This window comes from Ziziphus jujuba, chromosome 6, assembly GCF_031755915.1.
Source record: "Ziziphus jujuba cultivar Dongzao chromosome 6, ASM3175591v1".
Taxonomy (NCBI): domain Eukaryota; kingdom Viridiplantae; phylum Streptophyta; class Magnoliopsida; order Rosales; family Rhamnaceae; genus Ziziphus; species Ziziphus jujuba.
In genome coordinates, this window is record NC_083384.1 from 22,014,356 (window position 1) to 22,037,402 (window position 23,047).

Sequence of the window (23,047 nt, forward strand, 5' to 3'; positions counted from 1 at the left end):
TTCTAACATTAATCTAAAGGGTAGTGATAGGATAATAAAAAGATAATAAGGATCTACATTCTAATTTTTGAAGTTTATGTAAATATCAATAGTAGTTCAACTAATAGTGACTCACGCCCCATCTTTTTAACTAGGCCTAAAAAGCCAAATCACGATGCAACAAATATGCCTGTTATTTTTCAACCTATCGAGTGAAGAAGCCAAAATACATGTCAATCAAAACTTCTTCAACATAGAACATAATTTCAGACAAAGGACAACAATATTACTGTGCCGAAGTCGGCCAATTTCCTATGAGAAATAAATGGTTCAAAAAGCAAACCGAAAGATCTTTGCAGCATATTACATTGGTTGAAATGTGATATCCTATTTTCTGCCTACAAAATCGAATAACAAAAACCTCCAAACTAGCTATATAGATATAATTGCTTAGCCAGATAATATGTTCACGGGAGTGCTTTAGACTTGCAAGTTGGTCACTCTTGTGATCCAGAGAATCAAAGAAAAAAATAATAATAATAATTATTATTATTATAAATAAATATTAAAATATTAAAATTCATATCCCTCTTTTATTTGTTTGTGGTGGAATCTTATGAAGTATAATTTGCTAGCTAAATTCCAAATCCAGCTGCCCTTGTTTCACATGGCAGCTCTCTCATTGTCAAATATTTTGTCGTATCAATGAGTTCAACAAAATAGTATAATCTCATTAGTCACCAGGACTCTATAAATACGACTTTGATGAATTTCCATTAATCACAACGAAAGCATTAGCACTACCCAAGAGATAGATTTAAAGGAGAGATAAATAGAGAGGTAGAGATATGGAATTAAAGAGATCTTCGTGCCTTGCTTTCTTCCTCTCTATAAACCTTCTCGTCTTTGCCCTAGCAAGTGGTTGCAACACTTGTTCCCAGCCTCACCCACTCCCCAACACAAAGCCGAGCCCTGCTAGTGGTGGTTCAAGTAATACTAAGAGCTGCCCAAGAGATGCCCTAAAGTTGGGAGTCTGTGCCAAGTTGCTTAATGGACCGATTGGTGCAGTTGTTGGGACACCACCGGATACCCCTTGCTGCTCGCTTCTTCAAGGGCTTGTTGACCTCGAAGTTGCAGTCTGCCTTTGTACAGCTATTAAAGCTAACATTCTTGGCCTAAATCTTAACATCCCAGTTTCATTGAGCTTGCTTATCAATACTTGTGGCAAAACACTCCCCAAAGATTTCCAGTGTGCTTAATTATAGCAATAAATTTGTTATTGTGTCTTGTTAATTTTTCAGCAACAACTATTGCTAAGTTACTTGTATTTTTCTGAGTCTTACCTTGTTTTTTTTTTTTTTTTTTTACTCTTCTGAGTTTTACTTTGTTTTTCTTTCTTGTTTCAATAACACTGAGATTGCAATTTAAATTGTAAATTCTTAGTGCAGTTGAACCTTATATATGTAAGCAGGTGGTTTGAATTAATTTCTGAAGTTTGTTGTTACATGAAATTTGCTCATTTCATTTTCTTATATACATATATATATATATATTTTAATTAACAAACGTAATACAAGATAATTTTTTATGGGCTCTTTCGATATCTAGAATGACTATTACTAATAAAATAGAAATAGTTATTAGTTATAATAAAAAATGGGAAAAGGAATAAACATTCATATTAATAAGAGTGGTAAAAATATTAAATTATAATTAAAGTCTAATCTTTATAAATATAATATATATATTTTTTAAGATTTTCATATTTAGTAAAAATTAGTTAAAATATTAAATTTTGTATATTTTTAGTATATAATAATCAATCTAAATATAAACTTATCAAAATATGTTAAGGATACTTTTTCCAAATTAAAATATAAAAATATAAATTATGAGGTTTATTAATAATTGTTCTTTCATCGAATTGGGGCATATCTATTGGTATGGAGTAAATCTATCCATATGGAAAAGCTATTCCCTATTTCAAAATCATACTAGACATAGGAAAAATTAAATCTACGGAATACATATTAGATTCCCACATCTACTCCACACACCAAACTAATTGATTATCCCAAGGTGCATGGATTAGTTAAGTAAAAAAGAGATAGAGTAGGGTATGGTTTCCACGAAAATGAATAATACCATTAATCAAAAAATTATATTAGTGCAATCCAAATCTATGCTATATCAAGGTCCTAGATAAAAGATCTATAATATATTCATAAATATAAACAAAGAGAATTCCATATTAATCATCATTTTCATTTGAAATCCCAAGAAATTTCTATACAAATTAATAGTGAAACTAGAGAGATTAGAGAAAAATAAGAGATGAAAACCCTTAATGCTCCAATTCTTTGGTATCTTCAAGCAAATCTCCAAATCCTAAAACTTCTCTCGCTGGAAAGCACTTTCTCTCTCTAAATTTGTTAGTGTGGTATCTAATCCTCCAAAACCCAAGAGGAAGACCAAAATTTACTTCTTTTGGCCCAACAATCCTTACATTTTTCATTCAATAGCCCCTATGGAGGCACATGCCACTCACATGGATCACTAAAAACCAAAACATGGCCTGGAAGACAATAAAAGGGGTGTTTGGGTGAATTGACCATGTGCATTTTAGATTGAGCATAGACATGCCATTGCAGCTGATTTGGTGCCTCTCAAGTGGCATGTGCACTCCAAGTTTTAGAGTGTGCATGCCATTTTCTCTAAATTTCCCAAATGCAAGTCTTTGATAACTATTCCAAGAAAAAAGGATTCCAAATTTGCTTAAAGCTCCATTAATTGGGCAAATATTCTTCCTTTTCCATGATTGAAGTTTTTCATACAAAAACATCCAAAAGAAATCAAACATCACCAAAAGCTTAAGGAAACAAACAAATAATCGAGCTAAAATAGGCTAGATTAATGAGTATGAATCTTACTAATCACAAACATACCCTAAGTACCATAAGGAATATAACACCCTATCCTAGAATACAATGAAATCTTTTTAGCATTGATTGAGTTTGACACGAAGTTTATTGAGGTTGATCGTGTGGGGTTCATGGTTAACTTTTTACTGTTGAAAGATTTTTACATTGACTGAGGCACCATGATGAAGTACACATCGATTCGAGTTTGTTGACTAGTAGTACGTTAAAATCGAAGTTGTGGTTTGAAAGTTATAAACAAAACAAATTGCGGTCTGTACTATCCTAGAGTTGCCATGTTTAACTTTTATTTTTGTAAAATTTGGTTTTAAATTGTACATTGTTGTAAAGTGCTCATTGATACAAGTTCATAGACTAATAACACGATTAATTTGGATATTTGCTTAAAAAGTTACGGATCTTTAAAATTTGATAGTTTTTTCAATGATTGCATCTACTAAGTAACATTCTTTGGGTGCGTGAAAAATTTGTGCACAATGCCCATCGACATTATGCCATGTGTCAAGCTATTAACCAATCCTGTGAGTGCATAGTGGCACCCACAAGTGGTTATATTGGTCGAGGGAGAGGAGAGAGAAGGAAGGAAGAGAGAGGAGAGAGAAAAAATCGATCTTATGCCATTCACCATGGTCCAGCCACCACTAGTGTGCACGCATTGGACCCTTATGTCGAGTGCCTCAAGAGCTGTTGGTCGTTTAGGTTTCATGGCTAATAGGCTGGCGACACACCAAGAGTGGTGCAATTTTAGATGAGATTATCATCCGCTTCACCATAGTTTTCTCCTAATCTAGCGACCCCTTTATCACACTGTGTATACAACCATGTAACCCACCCTCCGACTGATCTCCCCACTAAAAATCAAAGCCAGTGGCCACCGGATATGTCGACGCAGGGGACGTTTTTCGATAATGATGGTGGCTCCCCAAATTCCTTGATTTTGGCAAGTTTCCAATGCGTCCACCAACTTTTTCCCCCTATTTTGACCTCCCTAAATCCAAATTCCAGGTTTGTTTCATCCAAATCTCACTAGATTGGGAGATCCGAGGACATTTAGTTCCTAAGCTTCGTGGTGAGATCCTGGCCACCACCAGTCCCTTCACCAAGAGGTATGACCTAATAAATAATCCTCGTCTTGAGAGCTTCATTTTGGTATATAATTTGTATATTTTGGACAACATTTGTATTAGCTCCTCTGGATAAACTGTGTATGTTATAATTGGTTAAAATATTATTTTCATTAGTCATTGTGTTTTAATGATATTTTAGGCATCCCTGTGAATATGGGACCGATCCTGTGGAGGATCTAGAGTAATCCACGTATTAGAGCTCCTTTTTCAAAAATCATTTACAGGCTATTAAAAATATATATTGTGTTATTTAAATTCCTAAAAAATATTGTATGTGTTTAAAATTTAAGAAAAATTGTTATTTAATATAATTGTGTCAATTTATGTAGATTTAAATATAATTATTCTACAAAAATGGTTTTATGGTTTTAAATAAATTATTTATGTTGAAATTATTGTTGATTTATTGTTAAATTTATTATGCATACAAAAATATATTTATCTGTATTTAATTATATGTGAATTTTATGTGATTTAATATAATTTGTGCATGAATCAATTTTAAGGATTTAAGAAAAATAATTGTATTAAATTATTGTACATGAAAATGTATTTGTGTGTTTAAGTATTCATGAGATTGGATTTACTGTGGTAAAGATTGAATTTATAAAATTGATGGATTTATGATGGTTGTTTAAAAGAAAATATGAAATTTGATGAGTTTAGAAAAAATTGTACTAAACTCGATGGCGCTTTATAAAATTCCTAGTATTTGTAATATTGCTAATTTTATGATTTTAGATACACCATATAGTATTGGTGTTCTATGATGTACTCGGGGTTAACGCTCATGTATGTATGGCCATCCTATGGGAATTATGGAAAATAGGATTGACAAATATTTTGTGCAATAAGTATTAGCCACCTCCCCCATTTGCAGGTTTTTCCCTTTAACATCTTCGTCAAAGTGGTACTTGAAATGCTGGATACTGCCTGTGTAACACCCCGTCCCAAACCACATCGGAATCCGTGCACGTTGACCGAGGTTGATCGTTGACCGAGCGGGTCAAAAGTTGACTTTTTGTTCCAGTTGAAATTTCGAGTTGACCAAGGTACCGTGGCGAAGTGCATGATGCCCCGAGTTCGTAGACTAGTAGCACGTCGAAAACGGAGCTACGGTTTGAAAGTTATGGGGAAACCAAGTCGAGGTGCAAACTGTCCAAAAGGTGCCGGGAGTTGATTTTTTACCATTGTATAATTTTGTTTTGACTCATGTATGGTTGTATAGTACTCGTCAATACGAGTTCATAGACTGGCGGCACGCTTAAATTGGACATTTGGTTCAAAAGTTATGGACGTTTGAAGTTCGCTGGATACCGCAATATTTTATTATATCTGACTTAAGTGCACAGTGACGCCATGTGTCATCACCTGATTGGTCCATGTGGAATGAATAGTATCACACTATGGCTTTTATTTGACAAAAATCTCGGGGAAGAGAGAGAAAGAGAGAGAGGAGAGAGAGAGAGAGAGAGAGAGAGAGAGAGACCGACCGGCCGCCGGAATTTTTAAATTTTCCAGCCAATTCACCTTACACGCGCCGGCCAGACGGACGCCCCTCCCCATTTCCGGCAAAACCCCAAAATTTCACGGCCGTTGGCTGCCGGATGTACCCGGATCGAGGCGGCGAAGATCGACGGCGATTTTTCCCTCCACCTCCGGCCACCACCGATTGACCCCTTTTCGGCCACACGCGCCAGCCACCCCTCACCACCTCCTCAAGTCCGGCCTACCAACCAAATTTCACGGCCACCGGACCTCCGACGCGCCGGGATCGGAGCTTTTTCCGGCGAGGGGCCGAAATTCTTCAAACCTCAATTTCTCTGCCGTCCGGCCACCGTTTGCCTCACCGCCGGTCCCGTTGGATTCCTCTCCCCTCGATCTACAAATCTGCAGAAAAAATCTCAGCCAACGGCCACCGCACGCGACGGTTGCCGGTGACCGCGGCGGCTCGTCTGAAGTTACTGTTCCGGTGAGTACCCAGTTGCACCGCCGATCCCTCCCGACTGTGTTCGACCTCCTGAGCCCGAATCCGGCATTGGGAGAATTGCGAAGTCGAAACCCGAAAGCTTTCCGAAGAGATTCCGACCACCTCGGGTCCGATCACCGGAAAGTAAGACCGAATCCGTGATCCTCATCACTCGAGCTTCGATTCGGTATATAACTCGTAAATTTTAGATGTCGTTTGGTGTTCGTTCCCCGGATACCCATTTGGGAGTTACCTGTTTAAAATATTAATATTTGTGGTTTGGTGTATTATGGATGTTTTAGGTGCACGTGCAAGTAGCGGAGTCGATCCTACGGAGGATCTTGATTGAGATACGTGCTTAAGGTGAGTGACCCTCCTTCAAATTAATTTTGGGAATTAAATTTGTGATTATTATGTGTGATTTGAATATTTGGAATTTAAATTCTATGTGCCAAATATTTAATTGATTTATTGTGGAATTATTGGTGAATTTATTTTGATTAAAGAAAATATGCATTATATAAATTTATGCAAATGTGAAATTATTTTATGGTATTGAGGATTTTGAAATTCTTGTGGTTTTAACATTAAATCGGGCATGATTGATTTTCAAATATTTCAAGGAAAATATTTGTTTATGTTGGTGACTTCAATTTTTGTAAGCATGCCCATGGAATATTATGTGATTTAATTGTTATATTTCAAGAATTATTTATGCTATTGGAAAATTTGGAATATTTAAAGTGGTGGATTTGGGAGTTGGTGGATTTGAAAATCATGGAATTTATGATGTTGATTATAAAGAAATTGTGGAGAATTTTCGGGTTCAATTGGATGGAATAAACCCGTTATGTTTATGGAAAATTTGAGATTTTGATATATAAATTAAATATGTGTATTTTATGATTTTTAGATGCACCGTGCACGTACTGGTGTTCTGTTTATATGTGATATGGTTAGTGTGCACACGGATGTGATTAGCGCGTAGGTGGGTGTGAGTAGCGCGCAGGTGATATTATGAGGTTGTTCTGTGGTTGCCATCGGATGAGGGTAGGCCGCCCCTCCATGGTCGGGACACCAATTAGCAGCGGCGCGGTGGGACGCCACGCGACCGTATGCCGGTTTCTTTCTATAACCTCCCGTCTGGCGGTACCTTGGGACGCTGGGTACTGTTGGCGCCACTGGTATATAGTGGGTGCATTAAGTGATTTCAGAATTGGGATTTTAAAATAAATATTTTGAAATTGTATTGGAATTAAAAATATAATTATTACTATTTCTGGTATTTATTTGATGTCTTGGTTTTCGGGGAATACGAACAAAGGGTTTTGTGAAAAGGTTTTAAAAGGGGAACTTTTCCAACCGAGAGAATTGTAAGGGTTTTGAGAGAAATTATTATTTCCAATTAATTATTATTTATCTACTTTATTACCGTGATATTATATTGTATAGTAGATAGGGTCACTCACTGAGATGATTAGCATCTCATATTTTCAAATTCCGTTCCTCTAGGTACCAGGTTGTCGGTGTTCATCCGGAGCGAATTTGATCTTCATCGCTGTCTTAGTTCGTGAAGTACCCTGTTCTTCCTTTATTGCAGTTGTAATATTTCTTTCATTCTTGTTGTATTCTATACTTAGTAGTACTTCATGAAGCTCTGTATACTGTATGGGACACTTATGTATTTATTATGCACTGGATTACTGTTATTTATTTTTGGAGTGCTGAAATTTATGGGATCAACTTGTAGTATTGTGGGAGGAATAAGGGGGACGTTATAGAAGTGTGTTTTCAGTGCAGGAATTTGTGGTAAGTCCATCCCTTAGGGGAGGTTCTGCCGGATTTTCCATAGGAGGGTCCGGTAGGGTTTCCCTGGGATCAGGGCTTGTCTAGGGTTCCGGTGAGAAATTTTGGACGGGTCCTGACAGCCTGGCACAATTTGGTATATAATATGATGTATTAGGTTGTTTTCTTGACATGTTTTTCAAAACAAAATGTTTCAAAATGTATTTTATTATATTTTTATACAAAATGTTTCAAAATGTATTTTATTATATTTTTAGTTATTACAAATTGATGTTTTAAATCAATTAAAATAGTACTTTTGTTATTTAATTATTTATTTAATCATAATTCTATGCATTAATGTTAATTTTGTTTTTATACTAAATTTTTCTAATACAAATTTTATTTATGATTTTATTTTAACTTATTATATTTTATTCTAAATTTAATAATTGGTTACCAAATTATATTTTATTTATTTATTTTCTCAATTTTTGGAATATAAAAATGATGGATTTTGTGAAAATAGTTTTAATAAGGGGAACTTTTCTAGCTGAGCGAAATTGTGAGTGTTTTGAGAGAAAACTATTAGCTTTTAACCACTTATCTATTTAATTATTTATTTATTTATTAATTGTCCTTATTTTATGATATTATATTTTATTTTATTTTCGTAGTTGAGTACCACTCACTGGAATGACTAACATCTCATTTATTTTCTATTTTTTAACCCATTCCCCTAGACCAAGGTGTTAGCAGACATTGATCGATCTGGGGTGCAAGCTCATAGTTCTTGTTTGCTGATGCTATCTAATAAAAGAGCGTCCTTTCTTTATTGTAATTTCTTTATATATATATATATATATCCCTGTATTTGTTTTAAATTCTATATTTGTAGTAAACCCTAATATGCTTTGAATGCTGTATTCAATGATTATTATTTATTTAATATTGTGTCTATTCCCTATGTTCTTTTATTTTAAGCTATTACCTTTGTGGGAATCTTTGTAATATGGTAGGAGGAATAAGGTGGTGCTTTATTGGAGTTTGTTTTATGTGCAGGGATTTTGAGCCATGTCCAATCCTTATAGGAGATGCTGTTGTATTTTCTGTAGGAGATGCTTAGGGAATTATGATCGATGGGAACTTTGGTCATATATAAAAGGTCATGATCAATTATATTTAGTTTTGATAAAATGATGATCAGTAAATATTGGAAAATGATTCCTAGTTAGTAAACTAACCAAAAAAATTAGAAACAGATAAATAAATAACATCAAATTCATCAAGGATCTTGAAAGCTTAAGTTATTATAAGGTGAATTATCATTTCTTTTGTATTTTCTTCAACACACTCTTTGAATGTAGATTCAGCTTTTTTGAGCACTTTTTTGGTTTTTACATGGGTTTAGTATGTAAGCCAGGACCTGCCATTAAAAAACAGACATTGCAAGACATTTTAAAACTATCCTGGATTTCTTATAGCTATTATGTGATCTCCTGTCATGAATATAATCCATGACAATTAGAGAATGGTGGTGTAAAGTTGACAAAGGATGACAATTGTAATTTTTGTCTATTCGTACAAACAACATAGTTAGATATTGTCATTGATTATATTAAACAGCAGCTAGTTGTCGCCTTTTGCTTTATTATCTGTCTTAAAAAATTGCTTTATTTTTTGCTTAAAAAGTTGCTTTATTATTTTCCCAAGATCGATTCACTCACTGGCAAGCCTTTCACCAAAGAATAATGTTATTTGTCACCAGTGGTGACTGTTACCATCCTACGTGGCAGTGAGTCCATGTATATATATGGATAAAAAAAGTTTACATAGTAGTAGATCTCATGTATATATAAAAGCTATTTTAACATTGGACCTACCGCCATATAGGATGGTGAAAGTCACCACGAGTGACATATAACAATACTCTTCACCAAAAAGCAAAAACAAAGTTCCAATAACAAAGTAGTTAAAATGGAATAATAAGTCATTCACGAATTACCTAAAACTGTGATCAAAATTATAAAAACAAAACACATAACTATATACAAACCTACAAAGATCAACAAATATAACCTTCAAGAAGGAGAAGCGTATCAGCGTTCAAGAAGTAGAGGAAGAAGGATATCTAGATCTTATTTGGAGGTTTAGCATTATAAAAGCATTTGATTGTAAAAAACAATATTTAACTAAATTTATAAAAAAATATTATTATTAATAATATTAATTAACTGTCATTTTTGCTAAATTGATCAATAATATTAATGTTATATATGTAAAAATAATAAAAATGTCATATTAATAAATAATATTGTTTAAAAAATTGTAAAAACTAAACAATACAAGAAATATATTATATTTATAAATAATATTGTATAAAAAATTATACAATATAAAGTGATGAAAACAATGCGTTTTGAGTAATATATCTAAATAAGGCCAAACAACTTGAATGTTTCTATAGTTGTGTTGGATCCACAACTAATATATAATATATGCTAATTTGAATTTATGAATATTCAATTTTCTATAACTAATACTACTTATTCAACAAATTAGGTTGATTGATATGAATTGATTTTCTTTTTATCATAAATTGATGAAACAATAGCCAGTCAAATAATTGCTTCAGCAGCTATAATAGCTATGACAAAATTGAAAAAATATTGCCTTTTAATTGACAACTATAAAAAAGTTTTAAAAATTACAAAATTTATATTAACTTCATACAGCATAAGTTGAAGACACATAAGATCTTTCACCATTTATAAGAACTCCATAAACGAGAGCTAGTAATCCTTTAGTTTGCAGACAACAGTTTAGCCATGAGCCGTTGTCTACATATGTCCTTTTTTTACAAAATTTATAAATAATATTATTTTTAAATTTGTAAAGAATTGATAATAAATCGAAACACTTTATTTAAGAGTTTTTTTCCGAAAACAATAAAATTTAAAATTATTTGAATAAAAAATACTAAAGTACATGACAGCAACTAGTTATCGTAATTTGTGCATAAATTACCGCAACAACTAGTTATTATTTATTAACCCACAATCTCCGACTACTAGCTGTCATTTAAACTTAACATTGTCTATTAGATTGACAGTTCTGTGAGCTATTCTAGATTGTTTTCGAGGACAATACTGGTGTTTGCTATGGTACATTTAGCATCCATGATTAACATTTTTGTTGCTGGGGCCTCGAGAGTCTTTGGGCTCTAATATCAAAGTACATTTGATTTTAAAAGCTTATAATGTTAGGAGCTGGTTACCATTTTTTTTTTCTTTTTTATTAACAATAGTTGTCATGACCCATTTGAGATTCATTACTGGAACCCTAGATTAGCCCGTACTAGGAGGAAACCCTATCATCTGTTTCGATGGAAAATCTGACAGCATTTTTCTTAAGGGACTTGTCATAAAATTCTCTGTATTGAAAACACACTCCAATAATATATCATCTTATTACTCCTGCCTTTTACAAAGATTTTCAATGAGAGGCAGCACTTTAATAATAAAATAACAATGGCAAAATGTAAAAAACAATAATCTAGTACAACACTAATCATAGCATGCTAAGATTTAAACCAAGTACACAACATATACAAATATAAAGAAAAATATAAAAGAAATATTCTAAGAAAGAAAAGAAAAGAAGATTCTCTCTTAACATGGCAGTAGATGGGAAATAATGAGCTTGCATTATGGATGGTCAATGCTTATTAACATCTCAACCTAGGGGAATAAATTAGAAAAAAAAAATATGAGATGTTAATCATATTAGTGAGTGGCACCCAACTACGAAAATAAAACATATTATTACAATACAAGGACAATAAATTAATGAATAAATAACTGATTAAATAAATCAATAAATAGATAAAAATTAAGAATTTTCGCTTAAAACCCTCACTACTTCACTTCGTTTGTAAAGTTTCCATTTTCAAAGCTATTTTCACAAAACCCATAATTTTTATATTCCCCAAAAAAAAAATAATAAATAAAAATGGAATTAAAATAATATTAAAATATAATTCTATAACCATTATTAATTTAAGTCAAAATGAAATAAAATAAAATATAAATAAAATATTATGTGGCAAATTGATATAAAATAAAATAAAATAAAATCATAATAAAATAAATTTGGAAATATAACTAAGATGATGAGGCAAAATACTTGCCCACCTTTTCACCCATAGCTCCCACAACATGGCTAATATATTTGCATGTACGGAACATTAATACTGGATGATGCATCTAAAATTATAAAATTCGACAATACAACATACACCAAATTGTTATAAAATAATACTAGGTTCAATACATTTTTCTGAACCCATAAAATTCCTTATTTTTATCCACACCAAAATATAAATTGATCAAATTTTCATAAAATTAAATTTTCCAAATAAATACAATTTACACATATTTATATACACATAAGAATATTTTTATGCACAATAAATTTAATGCAATTATTTTCTTGAAATCACAACTATATATAAAAATACATAAATTGTATAAAATAATTTAATGTCAAATTTGCTTTAATTTTAAACATAGAATGGAATTTACAAAAAATTAAGCAACATAATAATATATTTAAGCCCAAAATAAATTTATAAAATGGACCAGTCACATAAAATACATGGATCACTTGGGATCATCAACAACGTCGGTTCCGCGGTTCACATGGATGTCTAAATTATCATCAAAACATAACACCAATTATAATAATTTTATCCAAAATAGGCAATATTCATACCGAAACAAAGCTTACAAGGGAAGGATTACAGATTGGACCTTATCTCTCAGAGATCGGACCAGTAGTGGCCGGGACCTAATTGAAAAGCTTAGGTACTAAATGTCCCTAGATCTTTTAATCTAGTGACAATTAGACATAACAAACATAAGATTTGCCTTCAGAGTGGTTAAAATAGGTGGCAAAGGGTGATGAACTCGTCAGAAACTCGCCAAAAGCAAGGGAACGGGCGAACCATCCTGGTTGTTAAAACTCTTCTCCAGTGCCAGCGCGTCTGGTAACCATTGGCCATCAAACTTAGTGAAAAGGATGGTCAATGATTGTCAATGATTGGGCTTCAATGTGTGTGGCCAGTGAGGTTTGAAGGTGGTTGAATCAAGAGAAATCGTTCAACAAAGTAAGTGAAGTGGCCATAAAAAATTGGGCGATCCTAGTGCATTGCCGGTGTGCTTGCCATGAGATTTGGCCATTCGACATGTCACGAGGTCAACTACACCATGGGCCAGAGTATGGTGAATCGACGATGGCTGATTTCTCTCTTTCTCTCTTCTTTTTCTCTCTCATCTCTCCCCATCTCACCCACAAATAAGGGCATCCTATGGTAACACTATGCACTCATAAGATTAGTTAAATGATTGACTCATTGCACAGTGTTGGTGGGGACTGTACGCACATTTTCCACTCACACACAGAGCAATTTGTACCCGGTAAAACCAGTCCTAAAAAAAATTATCAAACTTCGTAGGTCCATAACTTTGCCAACCAAAGAATCCAAATTAAGCGTGCTGCTAATTGATGAACTCGCATCGATGAGTACTTTACAATTATGTACACTTCAAAACCAAATTTTACAAAAATAAAAAGTTAACTAAGCATCAGTCGCACACTTCAGACTGCAACTTTTTTGGTCCATAAAATTTGAACTAGAACCTGTCATGGTCTATCAAAATTTTGACTTTCAATGTTCAATCTATTTGCTGACAATATGTAAAAATTAAATTGAAGTGTGATTATTTCCTCAAAATTTCCTAAAGTTACCTATAGGCATCATATATGGATAAGATACCTGAGTAGTAATATTCGTTTACAAATTTATGTTATAGGGTTTACATATACCTATAATTGCTATTATAATTGAAATTGAGAAGCCTTTTTTTTTTTTGGTTGAAAACAAAAGATAAAAAATGATTAGTTATGTATCAATTTTGAACGACAACTCCATTTTGCTATTTTACCTTAGTCAATGCAAAATTCTACCCACAACAAATAGTCAACAATGGCCCCATATTGTCTTCCCCTCCCAACTTGGTCAAAATCCATCAATGCATGAAAATTTTTGGTATACTTCGAGAAAGGGTGTTACAATCCTTTTCAAGAGGAGGGGAATGATGCGAATCCGCCCAAACCCGTACAATCGACAACCCGCTGGGGTGCCAATCCGTTACAGATGAAGGTGGGACCAATCACTAGAGCACAAGCCAAGAAGTTCAAGGATAACCTTTCTGTGTTTATTCAAAGGATAAATCATAATCAAGAAGGAATGGTCATGACCAAAGAACCAAGACCTGTTTTGCTGAGACAAGCGCTGGAGACTGGTACGGACTCGGGTGATGGTTTTGGTACACTTTTGGAGTCCAGGAAGCATGAAATGGTTCCAATGCTTTATGGGTTCAATACATATGCCTAAGAGGTCATGGAATCAAGTTAAAGCAGCCTCAAATGCAATCAAAAAGGGCTTGTACGGACAGCATCAACAATTTGGCCGAATTTGCTGTATTGCTTTCTGGCTTTACTGTATTTTATTGTATTAGCCTTTTCTTATTTTTCCAAGCATGGGCAATGTGTGGGACTTCATATTCAGCTTATTTGGCATCCTACAAAGCATCTAGAAGCTGATTTGGAGCTCAAAGAGGTCAAAGATTGATCAAAGTCAACTTGATCAAAAGGCTAGCATTTTTAGTTTCCTAATTTGTTTTTACTTTTTGTTTTAGGAAACTACCATTACTTTTTGGCTTTTATTTATTTATTTTCTGGACAAACAACTTTAGGAAGGTTTTTATTTTATTCTTTCCATAGTAAATTAATTAATGCCTAATTTAATATAAAGGAATTAATTAATCAAACTTAGATTAGGAAAGGAAGTATAGTTTTAACAAACTAGGTTTCTTTATGTGTGGTGGCGGGTTTTCTTTATGTTCTAGGGTTTTTAAGTTGTCTTTTCAAAGCCTATTTAAAGGCTTAGTTATCAATAAGAATTAACTTTGATTTGATTAAGAAAATACTTGTGAGATTAATTATCTCTTTGTTCTTTGAGAACACCTAAAACACCATTAGAGAATTGGTTGTTTTAGCTTGACTTATCAATAGGTTTTCCATCCCCTATTATGGCGTCTACATTATACCAAGGTTTCTAACCACAGGTTGGTTAAGGGTTGAGGTCCATTCCATTAGAACTTGAACTTAATTAAGATCCGGACTAATATAATACGGGTTTAGGAGCAAGTCATCCTAAGTTCCTATCAGAAAGGAGTGAGAATTTCGGCCACCATAGGAAACCACTTTGTATGGCCAGTTTTCCCTTTTATTTTTAGGAATTATTTCACAATTTTGTAGCCTATTTAAAGGCTTATTTTTCAATAAGAATTAAGCTTGAATTTTATACAGAAAATTATTTGTGAGATTGAATTCTTTTTGTTCGCTTTGAACACCTAAAACACCATTAGTGAATGAGTGTTTTAGTTTTAACTTATCAATAGCACATCCATCACCTATTATGGCATCTTCATTATATACTACAAGGTTTCTAATCGCAGGTTTGTTAGGGGTCAAGGTGACCATTAGAACTTGAACATAATTAGATCCAGGCTAATATAATACGGGTTTAGGAGTAGGTCGTCTTAGGTTCGTATCAATCTACTCCCTTACAAAAATTTTGTCCATGAAATATTACACTTCACTAAAACATGTAGGGGTACTAGTCTCATATGTGTGCTTCGTGTTTTGATATCGCTTCCTCGACCAAGTGGTTTTGCCAATTGACTTTAACTAATAGGATGGTTTTGTTGCATAGCACTTGCTTCTCATGATACATGATCTACATTGGTTGCTCCACATATGACAGGCCTTCTTTAAACTCAATATCGAGAGTCTCGAGCACATGCAACGTATCTATACTGTACTTTTGTAATATCAGAACCTAAAACATATTATGCACTCGTGCTAACTCCTTTGGTAGTGCTAGCCTTTACACCACTAGGCCAATTATTTTGGTTATCTTATACAAGCCTATGTAAGGAGGACTTAGCTTCCCTTGTTGGCCAAACCACACCAGCGTCCATTGTCGGCCAAAGTGCAGCACTCCCTTCCATGGGAATAGCTTCTAGAAAACCCAATCATCAACTTCAAACTCAATATCAATCTTGCACACATTAGCATAACTCTTCTATCGGTTTTTAGCAGCCTTCAATCTTTCTCAAATGAATTTCACCTTGTCCATAGTCATACCTAGGTATTTAGACCCAACCACATTGTCTATAGTAAGGAGCTTCTCCTTACTCACTTCACTCTAGCATATAGTGGTTAGACACTATTTCCCATACAAGGCCTCGTACGGGGACATCTCAGAGCTCGCTTGATAACTATTATTATAGATGAACTCCACCAACAGCAATTGCTCATCCCAGCTTTCTCGTATTTGCATGATGTAAGATCTGAACATATCCTTTAAGGTCTGTATCATCTGCTGATTGTCCATCAGTTTATGGGTCGAAGGTAGTACTAAAATTGAGCTTTGCTCCAAGCACATCTATGAATTTTTACCACAGCCTTGAAGTAAAGCACAGGTCTCAATCGGATGTGATGCTGATAGGTACTCCATGTTGATTCACTACGCTTTATGTACAGCTCAACTAACTTCTCTGAAGAAAGCCACTTTTGCACAGGTATGAAATGTGATTTGTTGGTAAGTCGATTAATGATTACCCAAACAGCGTTGTACCTCTTCGATGCGGGAGGAAGTTTAAACATGAATTCCATAGCAACATGCTTAAATTTCCATACGGGGTATGAGTTATCTGAAGATCTCTACCTTTCAGCCTTCATTTGTTGGCAAATTAAACATTTTGACACAAAATCTGCAACTTCCTTTTCGTATGAATCCACTAGTAGAACTTTACTAGCATTGGATACATCTTGGTACTCCCATTATGGATTGCATACGTCGAACTATGCGCTTTTTCCATTATCTCCCTCTTAAGCTTGAGGATGTTAGGAACATGTAGCCTACCTCTGTACACAAGAGCTTATTTCCTCTTGATAGAGAACTATAGATCAAGCCCTTCTTGTACCTTGCTTTTAATCATTCTCAACTTAGGATCTTCCATTTAGGCTTCCAATTGTTAGAGACTCATGGCATTGATAGCCGTGAAGGTGAGCAAACTTGAGACCTAGTTACTTAGGCTAAGAGGTTTATAATTCAAGTATGTTTTTGTATTTTGACTTGTAGTTTTGTTTTAGCCAATTTTGTGAGCAATCTAGGCGAATTAATTTGGTGCTTAAAGACACAAAAATTATTTAATTTAAGTATATTAACTAGATTGGGACTTAAGAAAAATTAAGCACCTTGATGACATGGAAGCACCTCGGTGACATGGATGATGACATGGAGCCTTGTCATTTAATTAACCTCTCATTCAATGCATATCAAGACACATGGCATCATGCATGAGGTCTACTTAAACTTAAATGACTTAATAAGGCAGAAAAATTTGTCCAAAATCTAAGAAAGCATGTGATGAAGTTGCATTAACACTTATACTTGCTTCACCATGAAGCACTTAAAACTATTGGTGCTTACATTCGGTCATGGTGTGCTTTCACACCATTTTTTGCAAGCTATATATATATATATGTATAACATTACAATGAATGAATTATATTTTTGTTTTGGCAAAACACCTTATTTTTCCTTTTGAAAATAAAAGAAAATGTTCATACCGGCCTTGGTGAAAATTTTCAGTAACTTATTCAAAACCATCAATGTCAAGCTCATCTAAACCTTTCCAAAATAAATTTTCAATAGTTTTAAACCCTTGCCCTCCATCCTTCAAATGTGTATCGAGCTTTACTTCCTTAATCTTTTGCCAAAACCAAGTGAGAACGATGAGAATCTGCCCGTGCTTGCACAACCAACAGCCCTTTGGGTGCTGTGATACGAACCTAGGACGACCTGCTCCTAAACCTGTATTATTTTAGCCCCGATCTAATTATGTTCAAGTTCTAATGGTCACCTTGACCCCTAACCAACCTGTGATTAGAAACCTTCGTATATAAGGAAGACGCCATAATAGATGATGGAAGTCCTATTGATAAGTCAAACTAAAACACTCACTCTCTAATGGTGTTTTACATGTTCAAAAGAATAAAGAGAATTCGATCTGACAAATAATTTTCCGCATGAATAATGTACTGATTATTATTGATAAAACAAGCCTTTAAATAGGCTGGAAAAGTTACACAATAAACCCTAGAAGACATGAGGAAAACCGGCCATACTATAACCTTTCCTAAAGTGGCCGAATTTCCAACTTTCCTAAATCTAAATTCTAATTAATTAATTCCTTTGTTTTGGATTAGGAAATAATTAATTTACAATGAAAATAATAAAATAAGATATTTCCTAAACTTATTTTTCCAGCAAAGAAATAAATAAAAACCAAAAATTAATGATAATTTCCTAAAACAAAAAGTAGAATCAAATTAGGAAACTAAAATACTAGCTTTTTGACTAAGTTGACTTTGACCATTATTTGGCCAATTTAGGCTCCAAATCAGCTTCCCTATGCTTTGTAGGATGCCAAATAAGCTAAACATGCAGTCCCACACGTTTCCCATGCTTGGAAGAGGAAGAAAAAGCCAACTCAGCAAAATACAGTAAAAAATAGGCCAAATTTGAAGCTGTCCATACAACCCCTTTTTGAATGCCTTTGAAGCTGCCTTGACTTGATTCCATATCCTTTTAGACATATTTATTTAATCCATAAAGATTTGGAACCATTTCATGTTGCCCGTTGTCCATATTTGCACCAAAACTGCTACCAGGGTCCATAGCGGCTTCCACCACTTGGATACTTAGAATAGGCTTTGTATCTTCAAGTATGGACAAGCTCTGTTGAGAATTGATTACCCCATGTTGTCCTCAAATCTCTTAATTTGAGCTCTTGTGATTGGCTTGGTCTTCATCCGTGTCAGGTTAGCACCCTAGCGGGTTATCAGTTGAGCGGGCTTGGGCGGAATCACATCATTCCCTTCCTCTTGAAAAGGATTTGTCCTCAAATCAAGATCATCACCTGCAGAAAAAGGAGTTAAATTAGCAACATTCAATGCAGCACTCATGTTATACTCACCCGGTAAATCAAGCTTGTAGGAATTCTTGTTATTCGTCTCCAAAACTTGAAAAGCTCCATCCACATGAGGCATAGGCTTGGACTTTTTTATTCGGGGAACCTTTTCTTTCTTGTGTGCAGCCAAACCAAATATCCTGGGTCAAACACTATTACAAAAAATACTAGAAATACAAGTTCATCACACTTTTTAATATTAGCAAATTATATCTCCCAAATTTTTAAATTTCCACTAAGTAAAGCTTTTAATAATGCATATAAAGTTCTATACAAGAAAAGCATTTTCAAATTAACGTTTTTATAATACATAACCAGCAATGGTTTCTTACTCGGGATAGCCTTATTAACATCCCCAAAAATTAAAAAAAAAATTTTACTTTTTCTTTCTTTTCTCTCTTTTCCTTTTTCTCTTTCGGACACACTCTTTTTATCATCACTTCTGGCTTTTTCTCTTAATTTCTCTCTTTCGGTTTTGTCTTTGTCTTTCCCCTCACCATTGAGTTTAGAATACTTACCTTGGACAGCAAGTTCGGTTTTGACCTCATGGGTAGGTGGTGTAACCATTGGTGCCGCACTAGCCTTCTCTTTGAGCTTCTCGACTTCCCTCCTTTGTTGCATTTGAAGTTGGTCTCTAAATACCTCCTTTGGAGTTAATGGCTCCAGCTTGACCTTCTTTCCATTAAATTTAAATACAATGGAATTCTCTCTCCCATAGTGTATGGCATTCTTCTCAAATCCCCATGCCTCCCCAATAAAATATGACTAGCATGCATAGGTACAACATCCACATATTTATCTATACTAAATTTTACCTTGGCTTGTTTATTCACTTTTATTTCACCACTATCATTAAGCCATTGTAATCTATAAGGTTCTGGATGTTTAATAGTTGTTAATCCTAATTTATTAACTATAATGTTACTAATTACGTTTGTACAACTTCCACTATCAATAATCATACTACAAATCTTACCTTGAATTTCACATCGGGTGTGGAAGATGTTCTCTCCTTGGATTTGTCCTCATCTTTATATACAGGAAGGACTCATCTTTCAACTAAGCTCAAGTTAGCCCTTGAAGGTTGGAGTGTTTCAGTTTCCTCATGTTCATCCTTTCCACATTCTTCATCATCCAATTTGGCCTCTCCCCCACTTTCCTCACTTTCGGATTCTAGTTCACCATTACTTTTCAGTACCATGATTCTTCTATTCGGGCATTGATTAGCAATTGGTCCTCTTCCTTGGCACTTAAAACACACAATTTCATGAGTTCTTGAAGGTTTATGATCAGATTTACCTTCATATTTGTGCGCTTGGATAGCTTCAGCTTTAGCTTCTCTTTTTGGCCGATTGGAACTATCTTCTTCAAGTTTCGGTTTTGGCTTGTTGTCAAAGATGGGATTGCTTCTCCAAACACTTTGATTGGTCCTCCCACTGCTTGAATCTCCTCCAAACTGTGAGCTTGTACCCCTTCTCTTGAATTCATTTTCAATTTTGATGGCCACATGAAGCATCTCCTCCCGTTCTACATATTGTTGAAGTTCCAATTGTTTGGCTATCTCACGATTCAAACCACCTAAAAACCTTGCTATGGTTGCCTCTCGATCCTCATTCATGCTTAACCTCATCATGAGCATCTCCATCTACTTGTAATAGTCCTCCACAATCCTACTTCCTTGTGATAATGATTGGAGTCGTTGATACAGCAACCTATGATAGTGGGATCGTATGAATCACTTCCTCATGGCTCCTTTCAGTTGTCGCCATGTAGTGATCAAGTCATCACCAACTCGTCTTTGGGTATTTTGCTCATTTGTCCATCATTGGAGTGCATAATGACCAAACTCCATTGCTGCAAATTTCACCTTCTTGGCCTCCGAATAGTTGTGGCAATCAAAGATCATCTCCATTCTCTCTGCCCATTCCAAATATGCTTCCAAATCACTTTTACCCATGAATGGTGGAATATTTACCTTGATGTTGCCAAGATCATCATCTACATCCTCTTTCCTATGCCTCCCATGGCCTAGCCTCTCTTGGACAGCAAGTGTTTCATCCATTCCTTCTTCAAAATCATCTCTGACATTTTCCACCTCAAACTCCTCTCTTGGCCGCCCACGGCCTCCTCGTCCTCCATGAGCATCTATCCTTATATTCGGCACTCCTTGGGATGTTTTTAACCTATTCATCCTCTGATTTAAATGGTCAAATTGAGTATTCATCCCCTGTAGCTGCTCCAAGACAGCCCTCATGTCCGTTTGTTCACCACTCCCCGAAGCTCGGGAACCACCATAGAATCCTACGGACTCTTCTTCATTAATTCTCAAAGGTGGATCTCCTCTTCTCACCCTTGAATCTGCCATGTTAGTATAAATAATGCAAAATAAAATAAATTCTCACCAAATATCACTCCCTCACATGTTTCACTCAATTAAGAACTCGACACTGGTGTTTGCACACTAGTTTCAGCTTTTAGTTCTCACACTCTCTTGCCTTTTTTTCTCTCAATGAATTATCTCAAAGTTCTAATTAGAACACCCACAAAACAGAAATTAGATCACAAGTATATCTTGATTAAACTTATCAACAAAACAGTAGCAAAAAGTAGGCAATACCGAAAGAATTCAACAAGACCTAGTTTTCGGCTTTTTTAGGCAAAATAAAGCAAATTAAGGAGAAATCTTTGGAATTTTTAAGAACTGCACCAGATGGTAAGAGATTAAGGATTCAAGAATAAAATTTAGGAAAAAGAATTTCAAACTCAAACAAGAATCAAATTGAACAAAAATATAGAATAGTGTTGGTTGTTGTTCTTGTAATTCAAGTTTTGTATTAATTCCTTTATCTAATTTTAATCCAATAATTTAAGCACCCAAAATTCCAAATATCCAGCAGCAAAAATAATTCTCCAGCAACTCAAATATTGAACAAATAATCACAAACAAACGGCTCCAACAAATTTCAAACAAACAAATCAAACTCCAACAAATAGAAATTTTTTAGTTTATTTTATTTGGCTTGTTCCTCTTATTTTTTTTCTTTTTTTTTTTTTCACTCACAGATCATAAAAAAACTGCAGTAGCAAATATTAACACTAAAAATTGCGATTCCACACCAAAAATCCACCAAACCCGTGGCCTCCAATAAAAAGAAAAGTGTAATTTTTTTTTTTTAATATGTTGCAGCAAACCCTTCTTCTTCTTTTTTCAATATATGAATTCAAATATTTAAGAATAAAACAGCAAAGGAAAATCAACAAAACCAAAATTAACAGGAACAATGATGAAAACCAACCAACAAACTAGGAAACAAAAATACGATAAAATTAGGAAATCCTAATTCAAGTAGGAATGGAATTTTATTTTTTTTAAGATGTAGAAAGTGTATGGGAGGGATGCAACCTTAACCTAATGCTAAAATTGCAGAATAACACAAAAATAAATAAAGTAAATAAGGATAGATCAAACCTGAACAAAATTTGGCTCTGATACCAAATGATATGAACCTAGGACGATCTGCTCCTAAACCCATATTATATTAGCCCGGATCTAATTATATTCAAGTTCTAATGGTCACCTCAATCCCTAATCAACTTGTGAGTAGAAACCTTGGCATATAAGGAAGACGCCATAATAGGTGATGGAAGTCCTATTGATAAGTCAAACTAAAACACTCACTCTCTAATGGTGTTTTAGGTGTTCAAAAGAACAACGAGAATTCAATCTCACAAATAATTTTCGGTATGAATAATGTACTGATTATTATTGATAAAACAAGCCTTTAAATAGGCTGGAACAGTCACACAATAAACCCTAGAAGACATAAGGAAAACCGGCCATACTATAACCTTTCCTAAAGTGGCCGAATTTCCTACTTTCCTAAATCTAAATTCTAATTAATTAATTCCTTTATTTTGGATTAGGAAATAATTAATTTACAATGAAAATAATAAAATAAGATCTTTTCTAAACTTATTTTTCCAGCAAATAAAGAAATAAAAACCAAAAAGTAATGGTAATTTCCTAAAACAAAAAGTAGAATCAAATTAGGAAACTAAAATACTAGCTTTTTGACTAAG

The 23,047-nt window shown here is 34.2% G+C and overlaps 1 protein-coding gene across 1 annotated transcript; it reads left to right on the forward strand.

Moving 5' to 3' along the window:
• The first annotated feature begins 749 nt into the window (after positions 1-749).
• LOC107433475 (14 kDa proline-rich protein DC2.15) lies at positions 750-1,533 on the forward strand. The gene has a single exon (XM_016044762.3). The coding sequence runs from the start codon at positions 828-830 to the stop codon at positions 1,236-1,238; it is 411 nt and encodes a 136-aa protein (XP_015900248.1). The 5' UTR covers positions 750-827; the 3' UTR covers positions 1,239-1,533.
• Positions 1,534-23,047: the final 21,514 nt, after the last annotated feature.

Coding starts and splice junctions, on each gene's coding strand:
- LOC107433475 (XM_016044762.3), top strand. CDS start 828: ATGGAATTAAAGAGATCTTCGTGCCTTGCTTTCTTCCTCTCTATAAAC.